Source organism: Harpegnathos saltator, unplaced genomic scaffold, assembly GCF_003227715.2.
Source record: "Harpegnathos saltator strain DR-91 unplaced genomic scaffold, Hsal_v8.6 scaffold15, whole genome shotgun sequence".
Taxonomy (NCBI): domain Eukaryota; kingdom Metazoa; phylum Arthropoda; class Insecta; order Hymenoptera; family Formicidae; genus Harpegnathos; species Harpegnathos saltator.
In genome coordinates, this window is record NW_020229928.1 from 488,009 (window position 1) to 503,986 (window position 15,978).

General features: G+C 53.8%; 1 protein-coding gene across 1 annotated transcript; it reads right to left on the bottom strand.

The window, feature by feature from the left end:
- Positions 1-190: 190 nt before the first annotated feature.
- On the bottom strand, positions 191-10,646 carry LOC105181130 (proline-, glutamic acid- and leucine-rich protein 1). The gene is given in 6 exon segments (XM_011137708.2): positions 191-586; positions 1,277-1,775; positions 2,965-3,137; positions 6,481-6,546; positions 6,549-6,716; positions 10,572-10,646. Coding segments are annotated over 6 exon segments (1,305 nt in total). The 3' UTR covers positions 191-262.
- Between the last annotated feature and the right edge of the window lie 5,332 nt (positions 10,647-15,978).

Below are 15,978 nucleotides of genomic sequence, written 5' to 3' on the forward strand. Positions count from 1 at the left end.
CCAACTTCTCGTTTTATTAAGTTATTTTATTAAGTTATTTCTTAAGTCTAATTTACACGCTAAATGATTTCACATGAGTTATAGTGCACGTTAGTGGTGAGCTCTCGGTACTTCTCTCCACTTGTTGATCCCTCTTAACTTAACTCGTTAACTCTGTTCTTCTCTTCGTTTACTCTAAGATGTATGATTTCGCAAGAGTTACAATCTAAGTCCGACGGGGACGACGATGGCGAGTGTGGAATGCGAGAATGGGTGCCCTCTCTTAATTTCTGTATTGAAACTGCGGCCGGCGCGCTTGCTTCTTGCCCATCGACGAGAGATCGATGGTTTTGCCGTCCGGCAACACCAACTTGTTCTCTTGATAGTCCACGAAACCGTCCTCCTCCTCCTCTCGTTCTTCCTCGTCGCACCTGATCCCGGTCTCGTATGTGTATTCGCGCCGGATCCCGTCCGGGTCAATGTATCCGTACTTGCCGCTCGTTATGCAATCCACGCCGATCGTCTCTTCCTTGTACGAGCCATCGTCGTTCTCGAAGCCCCACGTGATGGAACCGTCCGCGTTGTCGTGTCGATATCGCCTGACGATCTGTAAAAGTGCACGTTGTGATTGCTAGTTGGGAGACCTTTCCGGAAGAAAGAAACAGTCGTAAGCCGCACGCACCGGCTATTTCACGGTCCAACGCGTTCTTACGAATTCCGCAGGATTTCAGACTGCTTTAAAGCGCGCGCTCTTGGGCACGCTGTGCGTGTCACCTGACGAATTCGAGCGCGACACGCGTTATGTAAGACGCGCGAGCAGGTTTCCCGGCCGTGCGTTTATGAGTTATTCCAGGGTGCGTGAGACGATAAAAAACGGGCACGACGCCCGATGATTCCGGCTTTCACCTTTCGGCTTTCAAAACTCCTGCGTTAATCTTTTTGTCAGTCGCTACCGCCGATGCTACGGGCGACGTTTACCACCGAGAGAATTTCGTAGCAAACATTACCATAAAATCTGGCAACTTCATCTATTATTCATCCGATCTTATATATTTGCTGTCAAATTTTACATGTTAACCGATCTGGTAGACAGACACTCAAGATACTTGTCGAGTAGTCCATCTACCAAGACTCGGTCCGCAGTCTTGTCTGTTGATAATACTGACCTATACCTGCACCGCTAGAAAACACGGCAAGATTGTAAAGAACTTGTTGTAAAAAAAAAAAACTCAGGCATTCTCTCCGTGTCCGATCTTCGCCTGTCGCGCGGCCTCGACCGCTCAGGACACGCACGTACCTGCGCTACCGGCTTCTTGCCGCGGATCTCGTAAGCCTGGGACGGTTTCACCGGCTTGGGCGGCGGCTTGATCGGTTGTTTGTACGCGTCGTCGACGACCTGCTTCCGCGGCGCCTTCGTCGGCTTCTGCGTCGGTCGGTACTGGATGGGTGGCGGCGGCGGTGGCGTCGCGGGGCTTCCTCGGATGCTGGACGGTGTCACTGACTGAACCGGCCGGAACAACACCGGCGCTGGAGAACCACCGGGAGGCGTCCTCGCGAGATTCGACGCAGGACGCGGCGGCAGGTTCTCCTCGCTCACCTCCTCCTCGCTCTCCGGCTCCTGACTGTGATCGCGGGAGTCATCGTTGTCGCGTTCGCGCGTACTCTCGCGCGCCACGTCCTCCTCCTCTGGTTCCTCGTTCACCGGCTTCACGTGCTGAGCGAACGGAGGTGCTATCGGCAGGCTCGGCCGAAGCGGCCGGAAAGTGCCGGGTGCGTCGTCGCTGGCACCTCTGGGTCTGGTACATACAAGGTGTAACGTTAAACACCATTGAGCCATTTGACGGTCGAGTAATTAAATACTTGTGACATTCATATTTATTAACACAATATATGAAATGAAATATTCTTAAAATGTTTTCTTGAAGGGAAGGAAGTCTTTGAGGGCATTTAGATAAGTGAGAAATTTAGACAAGTTTAGAATAAAATAGCATTCCAGTTTTCGATAAGTCTTAAGCTTTCCAAAACGATTTTCCACAGACGTGTTTACCGTATTTATCTGCGGTTTAGAACTGTGGCGGCAGGCGCTCTGATCAAATGTTGCTCGGTCTTTCCTATTCTAATTTGCGAGCCTGCGCCGCTACGGGCAATTTTTGCGTGCTCTAACGTTACGTAATCCGGTAATATTCACAGACACACCGATAATCTCCGTCGATATGTCGATCATTTCCTGCTCGATGTCCTGCTTGATCGGACGGACTTAGCATTAAAGTTGGCTTGTCCGTTAGACCAATTAACGGCGATATGCCGGTTTATTTTGCACTTCTTAGACAAAATATTGAGCGCAGCGGTCAAACTGGTTTTCCCACCTTTCCAATGGCTTTTCGCATTTGTAGATCGCGTGGATTTTTTAACAACAGTGGCCATTAATAATTCATCCGCTTGAGTTTTCCAGCAAGGTCGGCAAATCTCTCGGCTATTCTCTCAACATACCGTTGAAGAACGTGTCCCGACTTTGTGTACTGGCATGTGTCAAAAATAGATAAACGATAAAGTACAAGCTCAAGCAGACCGTATAAAATAAACTGCCTCTTCGGATATATATATATATATAATCAAATAACAAACGCAGAGGCGAATGAGAGCTAGCGTTGTCTCTTCCACTCAATTCGTCAAACGTCTCAGTCTTACGTCAGGACTCTCTCCTGAAGAATCCTCCGTGAGAGGAAAGTCCAAGAGACGAGACTGAGACGTAATTGGAATTGAAAGTAAAAGCATATTTTTTTTCTCGTACCTTTCGCGCGAGAAACAGCGCTGGCTCTCGCTCACCCTTGTGTCAGTTGTACGTACAAGCAGATGTTTCATATCGAAATAAGCAGCGAGTAAACGAGTGTTTCGAGATTTCTAAACTCTCTCCCTGTCTCTCTTTCCGCACACACGGTATTATCTCGCGTTTTAGACCAAGCGTGCGATGATATCGAGCCTTACTTGAAAGTGATCGGTCTACGAATCCGTTGATTGGGAAAGATCGAAGATTGCGGCCCGCTGCTTGGCCGAGGCGGCGGTAATCTCTGATAACGGGTTGCTCGTATCGGACTCGGTAGGCTCCTTTGTCCGTCCTGGAATTGTGCCGAGCAGAGTGCGGCGACGCACGCCAACAACTGGAAAAGAGAACGAAAAGTTGCTCAAGTCGCGATTCGATGTTGATTCACTTTCTCGGGCTCTCCGGATGTTCACTGCGCGGCGTTATTAAATCAGAGCGTTATTAAATGGCCGCATTCCGCGCTCCATCTCGCCGCGGCCGCGGCGGCGCAGCGTCGATCTAAAGAGTCTTGGCGTGATTTAGCGCCACGGATTCACTACCGTGGCGATTCTTAACGACTTCCATGCCCGCGGAAGGAAATGTTAGCGGCAGCTGTTGCCGGTATCGTACGTTGTGCCAACATTCCACGCAGGGTCGAGAAAGTTCATTTTTAACCGCCTTCGTTGCTCAAGAGCAAGTAACGACGGTCGTTGCGACCGCCGTCGGTTTCTCCGTCAGATTTTGCGCGCGGACATTCCCTCCCGGCATTTTCACCGAATTCTGCGGACATTATTTCTCACGGCTCACCGCCATTAATTCCATGTGAATGCACTCTACAAAGCTACAAAGTAAACGGCTGTACTCGTTATCGTTGCGCAAAAATGCAATTGTGTGTTACCGTTTTATCTATCTATTACTAATGAAGAAAAAATAATGACTAAGTGCGTAGTTACCGGGGAAAGTGACTTGTAACCGTAACAACGTCGATTCCCAGGCCCGATTCGATGATACCGACAAGGAAATCAACATTCTCCCGCGCGCACGCGATTTGCTCGACGAAATATGCGATTTGCTTTCCGTTATGCGTTTGTTTTCTAAGACCGTGCGCCGATCGCTCGATAATTGCGCTTGATGTTCCCCGGCGATCGGGGTCATTAAGTTTCGAAATTTTCACCGATAATCGCGTCGCCGATTCAAGTTCGTGCGTGTAAGCGACGATTACGCTCGCCGATCGTGGCCGTTGCGAAAATTTCTGCACGCTACCTCGCGAGACCCGCGAATCAATGAACGGCAACGAGCGTGGCGGAATTATTTGCCACGCTCGCGTGTGACGCGTTATGCCAGACTCGTTCTACATCGTTCTACATCGAGATTCTGGTTTTTTCTCTCTCTCTCTCTCTCTCTCTCTCTCTCGCTCTCTCGCTCTCTCGCTCTCTCGCTCTGTCTCGTGGCGCGTTACAAACAGCGCGACGCAAGAGAGGTATGTTGTTACATACGCAAAATCGACCGCGTCGCGCGGGAGAAAAGAGAAAGTGTTTCGATTCCGAGGGCCTTAAGTCGCGTAATGCATACATTCCCGATCCTGCAATAAATACACGCGCGCGCGCGTAACCGTACGCTTAATCGGCTGACATTTAAAAGCTGGCGACCGCATCGATGGCGACGATTACGATAGTCGTGGTGGAGGACGTAACGACAAATAAATAGAGAGACATGCGTAACGCGTAACGCGTAGATGCGTGACAAGTGAAAAATCGTCGAATGTAATGCGTTCGGGCGACCCGCTCGACGACTGTGTTCCTGGCTCGTCGACTTTTCCACTTCAGCTTTCGTTTCAGCCAGAACAAATCCGCTCGATCACCGTTGACTCAACTCGAAGTTTACTTAACAAGCGCTCGAGAAGGAAAGCAAATGAGAGTCTTATCAGCCGTTATAGCGCGCGGTAAATCGCAGTGTGCGAGAATTGTATAAAATACAATACAGTAAAATAATTGTTCAACGGCAAGCGGAACGTCGATGATTCATTCAGCCAACGCGTGGCCCCTCTTCAGCCTCGTCGACGATGAAAAATTAATGTACTTTTTTCATGTATCTCTTATTCGCGTCACACGAATTTTCGCGTGCAGTCTCTGCCAAGCTGTTAACCAGGTGGTGAACCAATGAACGACTACGTCGAGAGCTTTCCGTCTTTCTCATCTCAGAGGAGCAATTTCAGCATCTCCGATTAACTTGATCGGCCGATTATCCCATCGGAATCGACCAATCGACCATTTGTCGTTAAGCAGAATTGAGCGGAATCACGGTTGCCGCTCGATCGGTCGAGTCGATCGAAGATGTCAAAATTGGCCCTGGGTCGTTTTTCGCGGCTCCCAGAACGCGAGCGGAAGTCTGGCCGTGAAGGAGCGCTTACGGAATGAAAATCACATTTCCTGCGTTAAACGACGCGTGAAATTGCGATTGGAATTCCGTCCCGAGGCCGGCCGTAGAGTGCAGACCGTTCGCGGCGGGCTGCGCGCAATTTTAACTATTCGCCACGGCAATTGCGGACTCACGGCGACGGATTACGGAGCAGAGAAGCGGCGCGCGTCCAGCAGATTCGGACGGAAGCAACGCGACGCGCTCGAGGAGTTCGCCTCGCGCGCGCGCGGTTCCGGTGACTTTCGTTGGAATGCACCGGAGCGGCCTGGCAACGGACGGCCGCGAGCGAGCAGCGCGAATCGAGTCGCACGGCGAATTCGTTTCTTCAGCCCGCGGTTCCGAGTCGAAGCACGCGCGGCCGTTTCAGCGCGGCTCTACGGCTAAAAATCTGCCCGCGACTTTCTTAACGGGCGCTTTCACTGGCCGCGGCGCCGCGCGTTCCCCGCGCGATTTTCGGCCGCCGCGCCGCGCCGCGCCTCGCCGCGAGCGAGCGAAAATCGCGGGCGCGATCTCCCGTTCGAAATCTCCTTTTAGCTTCTCCCTCGTTCGCAACACGAACAATCGGAGTCGCGAGCGTGCACGCGCGGCCGAGGAAGAATGCCGCCGCAGACGAGGGTCCCCCTTTCCCTCCCCGAGCGGGGCGCGCCGTTCGTTAATGTATCGGTTACGCGACGACTTTTTGCGATGGGTCGCGCGCGCGGGTGGTCGAACGCGACGGAGACGACGCGCTCTGGCCGCTCAAATTTCCCGTTGCTCCCTCGGAATTTCCGCCGTTTCCGCTCATTAGTCCCACAGGTGATCAGCGGAATTTCAGGTAAGCAGCGACGACGAGAGAAACGCGTGAGCGAAACGCGAAAGCGGGGGTTCAGCCGGCCAACTTGCGAATTCCCGATTTCCGCGAAAGCCTCCCCCCCCCAAGCGCGTAACTTAATTCTACGGTAAGGTACATCTCAAGGTACATCGCAGCGCGAGCCCCCTCATCGCACACCGCGAACACTGAACCCACACCGAGTCCTCTATGGAAATCGAAGGGATCATTTCTCCCTCGCGCAGGGGTGGTGCTGCCGATGTCGGAAACGCAGAGACGTTCTCTCGAAGGCCGATTTCGCGGACTGAAATCTCGTCTCCGTGGAGACGGAGGGCCCCCCGCGAGTTTATCCAGCCCCATGTTTCTAATCGGCGCTTTTTTCGCGGCGCGGCGCGGCGGGGCGGGGCGCGACGCGGGGCGAAGCCGAGGGGGATGCGCGGGCGGACGGAGAGCACTATGAGCTTTGGGTACTCACGATCACCGCGACGCGCATGGCCGTGTCTCTTGTCGCAACTGTTGTGGGCACTCTGGGTGTGGTGCCGTGGCGCGTTTGTGCCTCACACTACCGTGAACGACTCCCCGTCTCCGCGTTCTTATACTTATATCCCCGTTGAAATTCCTATGGCACGGGCAACACGCGAGCCAGCCAACTTTCCATCGGCCAGCAGGAATTGTGTTCTGCGCTCGCTCGCTCGCTCGCTCGCTCGCTCGCTCGAGTACGCGCGGAACGATCCACCGGCGCCGCCGCCGCCGCCGCCGCCGCCGCAGCAGCCCCGAGCGGAGACTCGCCGCCGCGACGTGGTGGCTTCCCCAGCTGGCGTCGCCGGGACGCCCCCGCCGGTTCCATCGTTATCGGGCGGGATCGCCGCCGAGGATATCCGGCCGAACGAGCTCCAACGTGGGACCAGACTTGTCCGGATCTCACGGTCAATCTCTCCAGCCGCTCGACTGATATTCAAAGCATATTATTCGTCGATTATCCGGATAATGAAATATTTCTCATTTGTTAGTATATCGTTTGAAAACAGAAGTTTTGCAGACTACTGTTCTGGTTTTCCCTTTGTCTGTTCCGAGATCCGTCCGGTATTCTCAATCTCCGAATCTGGCAAGTCCTACGTGGAGAGCTGTCTGGCGAACTTTTCGATTGAGATCGATTCGTTTTCTCGTGATTACAATTCTACCGCGAAATGTCCGGAAGAACCGGAAAGATTCCTGCATCTCGTTAACGATCGGAGTAGAGCTACGGAGGTCTTACGTCGTGTTTGGAGAAAAGTGTTACCGGCTGTGTTTTCGTCGACAGACTGATCCCGCAGATCTGCAATAGTCCAAAATCGCGGTGGGAGGTCGTTGGTCGGAAAAATTAAGTTTTCCATCGGAATTGTCCGTAGATCCGTAATAACTTCGCGTACGCAAACTCGCAAACGATAGCCTGACGCTCGTTACCGCGAACTCGATCCTGTCGGATTTTTCTTGCTGTTCGTCGCTCACTCGAGATCAGCTGTTGAGGCTCTGCAAGCAGAGATCGTTGAGAAACGTAAATTGAAGAACTGACAGACTGTAGGCGAATGAAATAATAGAGGGACTCTGTCACGTCTGGGAAAGATCAAAGAGCTGGAGGAGAGTGACGACCCACTCGGATTCACTTCGTTCGATTTTGCGTGGACCTGCTCGTGAAGAGAGTCAAGGATCAACGCGAAGTCCTCGAATGACTCGTGGACGCATCATGGGGCAAATCACTGGTCACACTTGATCGGCTTGCTAATTGCAACATTCGCCCAAGAAGAAGACACTCGCCGTCCTCTCTCTCTCTCTCTCTCTCTCTCTCTCTCTCTCTCTCTCTCTCTCTCTCTCTCGCCGGAGCCGGAGAGACGAGTTTAAAGGATTATCTGGACTTTCGCTGGATAATCGCTAGGTAACTCACCGATATCACGAGGAGACACTCGCTCAATAGACGGGATTCTGCTTCTAACGGTCGACACTCTTTCTCTACGAGTAATTGAACGCAAAGATCAACGGTGACTATTGAAAGCCCGTCGCGAGTCTGGTCTCATCGATCTTCCTGCGAATCTTGCCGCTCGCGCTTTATATAGAGCTACGTCAGAGTCACTGAGTTTTCTCCGCTGTCAAAAGCTAAGCAGAGATTAACGAGCGATCGCACGTCGTACAGGAACGACGAATGCTAATCGAGGTGACACGCTATTGAGCGGGATTCCTCGCGACAGACAAGGGAGGCCTTGTTCATCGGCAGATGCGAGGCTAGAGACTTCGTCGATGTCCATGTTTAGCGCTAATTACAACCGCTCGAGAGTAATCCTAATTTGTCTCGCGACCGGAAGTCGCACACATGTATTTTTCACAGCTTCACAAAGTTCACGGAAAGAAGAGAATTCGCTAATGGGAAAATTTAGCTGCACCAACGAGATTGTTTTCTCCGTGTGTGTGTGTGTCAATCAGCGTCGTGTCGCCGGAGCTTTCTGAAAATTTCTCAAATAATTTCTCCGCGCCGCCGAGGGACTCGGCCGCCACTGGGAAGCGGCTTGGCGAGCGCGAACTTGCGTAGAACTTTTTGTGACTTTGTATTCAGCGATGGAAGAGTTGCTAGAAACTCATCCTGCACTCTCCTTCGCAGGAGTGTAGTCGGATTGGGATGCACCTGGGACCAAAGTAGAATCCTCGCGCCGCGTAGATCGGCCGCCTCGACTGCGCTCTGCAGCTTTTTTTCTCTCGAAACTCCGATTTCTAACTTTAGCATGCAACTACAGATCGCGAATGAAAATCACAACGATGAAAACGTCATGTATGAAACTATTCGACTTTTGTCGCAACCTTTTACCATGTAGATGCATCAACACCATTCAAAATTACAGGCAGATCAGGATTCTATCGAAGTCTTCTCCTCGTCAGCGAAATCATTCGCGAATCACCGATTCTCTCCATTCAATTATGCACAATTAACCCACCATAAAACAATAGTAAATCTCACAGCCCATAAACCTCTCTCATCGCTGCGTGCGCGTCTCCAAGCGGAAAAAAGAGTCACGTCACTTTGACTCGTCGGAATGACGAGCAAACGAGTGTAAAACGAGTGTCGCTTTTCGGTCGCGATTCGATTTACTTTGATATCGCCTGTAAGATGCTCGTAAGATCCCTCTCGAGTTCTACCTGGATATCCTTGCGCGTCTACCTGCGCGCCTCTTTCTTATCCTTTTTACGGAGTTCGACGGCAGTTGCCGCGTCTTTTCGCGGATGCCGCGACGGGGTGGTGCTCCGGCCTGCCGGTTGCATAGCTGCGCCGGAGAGTCGTTGACGAAGAGCGCACCCGCCGTGCACCCAGCAACTTGGTGGTAGCTTTTTCGGGAGTACACCCCTGCACTCCTCTCCCGACGACGATGAAAGGAGCGAGCGTGCTGCTTTTAAAGCAGCTCGCGTCTACGGCGCGCCGAGGAGAGCCGATGCTCGAGACTCGGCGCCCAAGGTCAGTGCCGGGGCCGACGAAGCCGGCTGTTGTACGTACCGATCCTCGTAATGCGCGCGTACACACACACACACACACACACACACACATACATACACGTATATGCGCTCGCCCGCGCGAACTTATCATCCTGCCGGTGCAGGAATGCGACTCGCGGTTCGTGCATTCGTCTCTCTGATTCACGACATGCATGTTGCATATTCGGCGAGACTCTCGCAGCCGCGGAGAGAAATCACGAGGAGGGCGGAGCTTTCGTTTTCGAAAAGCGAGCCTCTCGTCGCTCTGCCTCATCGAACCTCGACGAATCGAGCTAACGCGCGAGCGAGGCGCCGAAGAAGCTCGGGGAATTAGAAAAGTGGAACGGAACCCTTCATGTCGGGGTCGTGATTCTTCGACAAGACACTTCTAACCGGCTAAAGCTGTAGAAGCAAAATGTTGCACAGTACTTGCTGAAAATTTCATCAGCTTCTACTTGTTGAAAGAAATGCAACAGGATCTGTTGTATTTACAGAGTGCGATGGGACAGATTGATGGGGCAGAGACCGATCAGAGCGGGATCTGTCGTTCGGCGACTGTCCAATTCAAATTAACCAGTAAATTAAAATAAAAGTTCTCATTCAAATGAGACACCCTGGCAGAACCTGCTTGGTGCCTGTCGCTGCCGAGTTATGTTAGCAGGCACTTTCGACAGAACACGAGTTCGATAACGAACGAGGATCGACGAACGCGGCGTTTAGGCGCGTATCATCGTTATCTGGGCTTAAGACGCGTCGAGAAGAGATAGATAGATGTACTTGAGGCCCGATGCGAGAGGGAGGTAAGCTGAGAGAGAGAGAGAGAGAGAGAGAAAGAGAGAGAGAGAGAGAGAGAGAGAGAGAGATAGCGCGCGGCTACAAAGGGCAGACCTATCTGTATGCGCGTCGCTTTGTTCGGCTTGCGTCCTCGCGGCCGTTCGATCCTGCTGCTTATTAAAGCTCGTCGCATCGTCGCGCCGTACCGAAAGTATGCGGCTCGCGCCCATCCTTCATCGGGATTCTTCAAAATGTCAGAGCGGTGCGTCCAGATTACAGCTCGCGATACGTCGGACCGACCCACGAGACCAACGCGGCCATACGTCCTCGCGGCTCGTCGTCGTCTTCGGCGTGCTCTCGAAGTGAATGCTTCATGATGCCGCGGCGCCTCTTTGTTCGGGATATTTTTTCGCCCGCTCTCGCTCTCGCTCTCGCTTCAAGAGCAATCGCTTTTTGCCCGGTCGAAACCCCGGTTGAAAAGCGCACGCTTTCGATCGAAACGTGCCGAACGCGATGTCGAACAACGTCGAAAGCGACGCGGGCGCGAATCTCTCTCGTATTCGCCAGCGCGGATAGATTACAAGGGATAGATTGCAAGGTAGGGGGGAGATTTTTTCTCTTGTTTGCAATTACTTCGCTCGCCGATCTCGCGCAATCTCCGGTTTAACGCAACCGCGCAACTCGGGAGAACGCCGCGGCACTTTCCCGCTCCGTTTTCTCCCGCCTCCCCTTGCCGCCGTCATTCTTGCGTCCCCAGTGAAATCGCGAAACTGCCGAAATTGCGCCAGACGATTTTCACGGAAGCTGCGCGATGTCGCGCCGCATCTCGAGAGCGCGCAGCGTCCGCGTCCGCGCGGCTCTGTCTGTATCCCCTTGGAGAAAAGCGACTCGGAGGTCTCGTGGAGCGAGAATTCCGCGAGAGCTCTTCGCGCTCGAAGGTAGACAGGCAGGTTGGTAGGCAGATATGGGCAGGTAGGTAGGTAGGTAGCTAGGTAGCTAGGTAGGTAGGTAGGTAGGTGGGTAGGTGGGTAGGTAGGTGTGTGGGTAGGTAGGTAGGTAGGTAGGTAGGTAGGTAGGTAGGTAGGTAGGTAGGTAGGTGGTGCACCGGAGCGCGCAGACACTCTCGCGGGAGTCGCTGGGAGTCGAGGCGAGGCGAGTCGCGAGAGCTAACCCAGACGGATCGCGCTCGGCTTGAGGCATCGGAGAGAGAACCCCCCGTAGAACCGGTTCTCCGCGTTCCTCCCCCTCGTCCTCGTCCTCGCCCTCGCCCTCACCCGCTTCCTCGCCCTCTTGCCCTACGGTTCCCTCCCCTCTCGGGGCTTTTTTCTATGCGTGTCGCGGTCGTCGCACAGGCGTCGACTGCTACCACCGCGAGAGAGCGGACCAATACACGCGCGGGACCGCTTTTAAAACACTCGTGCCTTTTATGATTAATTGTCTGTGATTCCTGCCGGCCGCGGCGCGAGGGATACAGAAGCGAAGCCGCGCGGGAGCGAAAGAAAGGACGAACGAGGGAAAGAGAGAGAGAGAGAGGGGGGGAGAGAGAGAGAGAGAGAGAGAGAGAGAGAGGAGAGAGAGAGAGAGAGCTCGATGCTGGGTCTAGTGCATCCGTAGATGGCGGAGTGCTCGAGCGGAGTGCTCGACCGGAGAGTGCTTGCGCTCTTAAAACTCACCACGGCGGTCGCGGTCGAGGACACGCGTCTCCGCCCTGCGAGTGCAGTAACGCGCTTTTACTTACCTGTTACTCATCCGAGTCGTCTACTCGTCGCCGTCGTCCTTGCCGCTGCCCTCGTCGTCGTCGCCATCGTCATCATCATCGTCGTCGTGCCGTTTTGTGCCGGCTCGGTACCGCGGCTCGTTCGCGCTCATCGGATGCTCTCCTGCAGCGGTCTCGGCCGAGTGACATTGAGTGCGGGTACAGCTGGTCTCTCGCCGGCCTCTTCTAGGTATTGTAGCCTGGGAAATGATAGAGCTCGATTATGCTTAAGTCTGGGCCTCTTGAGGACATCAAGTGCTTCTTGGAACTCGGTGTAACGAACGGAGCCAACAGGTGATCCGTGTAGCAAATTGGAGCGCATATTAATAATGCAAACGTTTCCTTTCTCGGGCTCGTTCGTTCGTTTGTTCGTAGAAAGCTGTTTGCGAGGAGCAAAACTCTCGCGAAGGTTGCGAATGGAACACTGGGACTTGACTAATCGTGAGAATAGAATAGAAATGAATTAACGTTCAAAGTAGTCGATCATCAATGGAACATCTAAAACGTAATCCTCGTTTTCTCATATTTAGTTTGATAATGGGCTTAAAACACTAGAACTGCTAAACGGTCCGAAAATGACCGGCTTGTATCTGTCGGGAAAATTACTCACAAATTTAAACTACTCAAACATCATGATGCATTTTATATTTTCAAAGGACATTGAATATAGCCAAAAGAAATAAATAAGCATTTTTGCCCTCGCATAAAACATATTTTTCCGAAAATCTGTTTTTTCGACCGTTCCCGTGAAAACAGTTTGCTCCAATCTTCGGTAGTTCTAGTGTTGAGAAAGACAGAATAAGAGAAAGAGAGAGAGAGAGAGAGAGAGAGAGAGAGAGAGAGAGAGAGAGAGAGAGAGAGAGAGAGGGAAGATTTTTATCGAATAAAAATCCGGCGCACCTCGAAGTGACGGAAAGATGGACGAATTACGGTCACTCTCGTCAGCTGCACCTGCATAAGTACTCGGGAAGTGCCGATTTGCATCGGACGCGTTTGCAAACTCGCTTTCACTTTTCACATTGCCATGCCTCGCACGACACTTACGACGACCTGATGTCGTTGAAGACGTCGCACGAACACGATGACAATGCGACGTAACGAGTTCTTAACGAGTGCATAATTGTATCCTGGCGGTAGCCGATGTTAACCGCGCTCGATCGACTTCCTTAACATTCTGCCGAAGTAGCCGCGGTGTAGCCGAAGTAAAAGCGGTGCGTCACGTCCCATGAGCTCGGTGTAACGTTACAGAATTGTGAACCAAATTAATAATCCGCATCGCACGCTCGGCGCATACACATCTGTGTGATATCGCATCTTAGTCAAACCGTCGCGGTCGACTCTGCGACGTTGCACCTGTCGACGGTGCATCATCGTTTCCTTCTTATCGTTATGCAGATCGCACGGCGGCAAGGGAGAGCAGGGCGGAGGGAGGGGGGAGAGAGGAACGCAGTGATGCGTGTTCTGCAATTTTGCAGGAACGGCATCGGAAAAGTATCCGCTACCTTCGATAGCGTAGCGATTTTTCCGCGATGAACGCCTCTTCTCCCTTTATCGATCTGATGAAATTTCGAAAGAAGAACGGTAAGAGAGTCCGTTAAAATCCGCCCGACATTTCATTAAAATCCCTCGACAGCTCGACGTCGAACGGACGATTTCGCGGAGGTCCCGATCTCGCGTCGAAGGTCGGGATATCGCGAAGAAGGTCGCGGGAGGATTTACGAGCTCGCTTCTTCAAGCTCGATCAGTTCTCGCTTTTCTTCGTGCCTCGGCTTCTCCATCTTCGACGTCTCTCTCTCTCTCTCTCTCTCTCTCTCTCTCTCTCTCTCTCTCTCTCTGTCTCCCTCGCTCTTGCGAAAAATTCATACGTTCCTCTCGCGCGTTCTCGTTCGCTCCTTTGTCGCGGCGACGACTCTCATCGCATCGCGCTCCCCTCGCGGGAGATTCCTCCGCGCGCGCGTTCCCTCCCGAGCGAGGGAAGCAATTTTTCCCCCGTCGATCGGCGGGAAGCCGCGCGGCCGTTTCCTCCGCTTCTGTTCGCGCTGCCGGATCCCCCGTTTCGCGGGGAAGCAGCGTCTCCTTACCTGTTTCGCCCCTTTTCGCGAAGGATCGCGCGGCGCTACGCTGCGCTGCGCTGCGCTGCGCGGCCGTTCGAACGTTAACCGGCCGGTACGGCGATCGTTGCCGATTCCTCTCATTGGCCGAGAACCGGCGGGTACTCTCTTGCCGCAAGAAGACTCTTTGTCCGTTTTTCGTTCGCCCCGACGAGCGGCGACGCGCCAGCCGAGCGGCGACAGCGACGGCGAGGCGCGCGCGAGTTATACGTGCAGTCGGAGGTCTTTCGGTCGTCGCGCCGGGTGCAATTATCGCGCTCGCCTTCGAATTCGATCTCGCCGGTGCCCGCCTGCATCGTGTCTGCCTGCTTTCCTGCCTGTCTGTCTGTCTGTCTGTCTGCCTGCCTGCCTGCCTGCCTGCCTGCCTGCCTGCCTGCCTGCCTGCCTGCCTGCCTGCCTGCCTGCCTGCCTGCCAGCCTGCCTGCCTGCTTGCCTGCCTGCCTGCCTGCCTGCCTGCCTGCCTGCCTGCCTGCCTGCCTGCCTGCCTGCCTGCCTGCCTGCCTGCCTGCCTGCCTGCCTGCCTGCCTGCCTGCCTGCTCGCGTGCGTGCGTGCGTGCGTGCGTGCGTGTGTGCGTGCGTGCATGCGTGCGTGCGTGCGTGCGTGCGTGCGTGCGTACGTGCGTGCGTGCGTGCGTGCGTGCGTGCGTGCGTGCGTGCGTGCGTGCGTGCGTGCGTGCGTGCATACGTACGTACGTGCATGCGTACGTGCGTACATACGTGCGTGCGTGCATACGTACGTACGTGCATGCGTACGTGCGTACATACGTGCATGCGTGCATACGTACGTACGTGCATGCGTACGTGCGTACATACGTGCATGCGTACGTGCTCGTTGGCGCTCTTCAGTATCGCAGAGCGCGCGTCACGAAAGCTCCCGCTCGCGAGTGCGCGCGTTTTTCAACGCTAAACGCTAAACGCTGTCTCGCGATCTCTGCAGCCGGCAACGACTTTTAGAGCGTGCCTCTTCCTCCTGTTCCTCCTCCTGCAAGGACCTGCAACGAACATCGGAGGATGAACGGACAGACGAGGCTCTCTGCCTCTCTCTCACGAACTCTCTCTCGCTCCTGAGCGCGGAATGGCTTCTCGAGGAGTAATTGATAGAACTCGGCGATCGGACAGGTACGTTCAGGACTGAATGCACGTGGTGCGTCTTTCTCGGCCTCGAAGCGAAGAGAGGACAGCGTCGAGCTTCCGGCGTGACGTTTCCTCGTGGACAAGTCGGCCGGAGAATAAATACCGTCGTATGTGCGATTGTAGTGGTGAGTAGATTCCGCGCGAAGGTTCGTCTTTGGAAAAATGGACAGTCGCGTCTGAACGACGTCGACCTGTCGCCGATACTCCGGTCGCTCTCCTTAGAAAGAATCGCAAAGGGCGCGTGTCCGAGAAGGCCGAGAGAAACCTGTTTTTCGATCGCGACACCCGGTATATGCGAGACAGTTCTATTCTCCCGCGGATCTCTCGACTTCCCGCGACGACCTTCAGCGCCGTATCGCGAAGTCGTCGAAGAGCATTGCCTGCGATCGCGTTCTTTCTCTCTCTCTCTCTCTCTCTCTCTCTCTCTCTTTCTCTCTCTCTCTCTCTCTCTCTCTCTCTCGCGTGCGCGCGCGCACATCTTTGAAAAATCGTCTCGTCCGATCGAAGGGCCGATCGTCGGCCGACTGTCGATACGTGCGCGAAAGGGAGTGCCCGCAGACTGGCCTTGACCTTGAGTCTCTCTCTCTCTCTTTCTCTCCCTCTTTCTCTTCCCCCTCCCCTCTCTCTCTCTCTCTCTCTTTCTCTCGCTCAGCCGTTCCGACCGCTCTGGCTCTGCAATAAGTCGCGATAAGTTCTCAACGTCGTC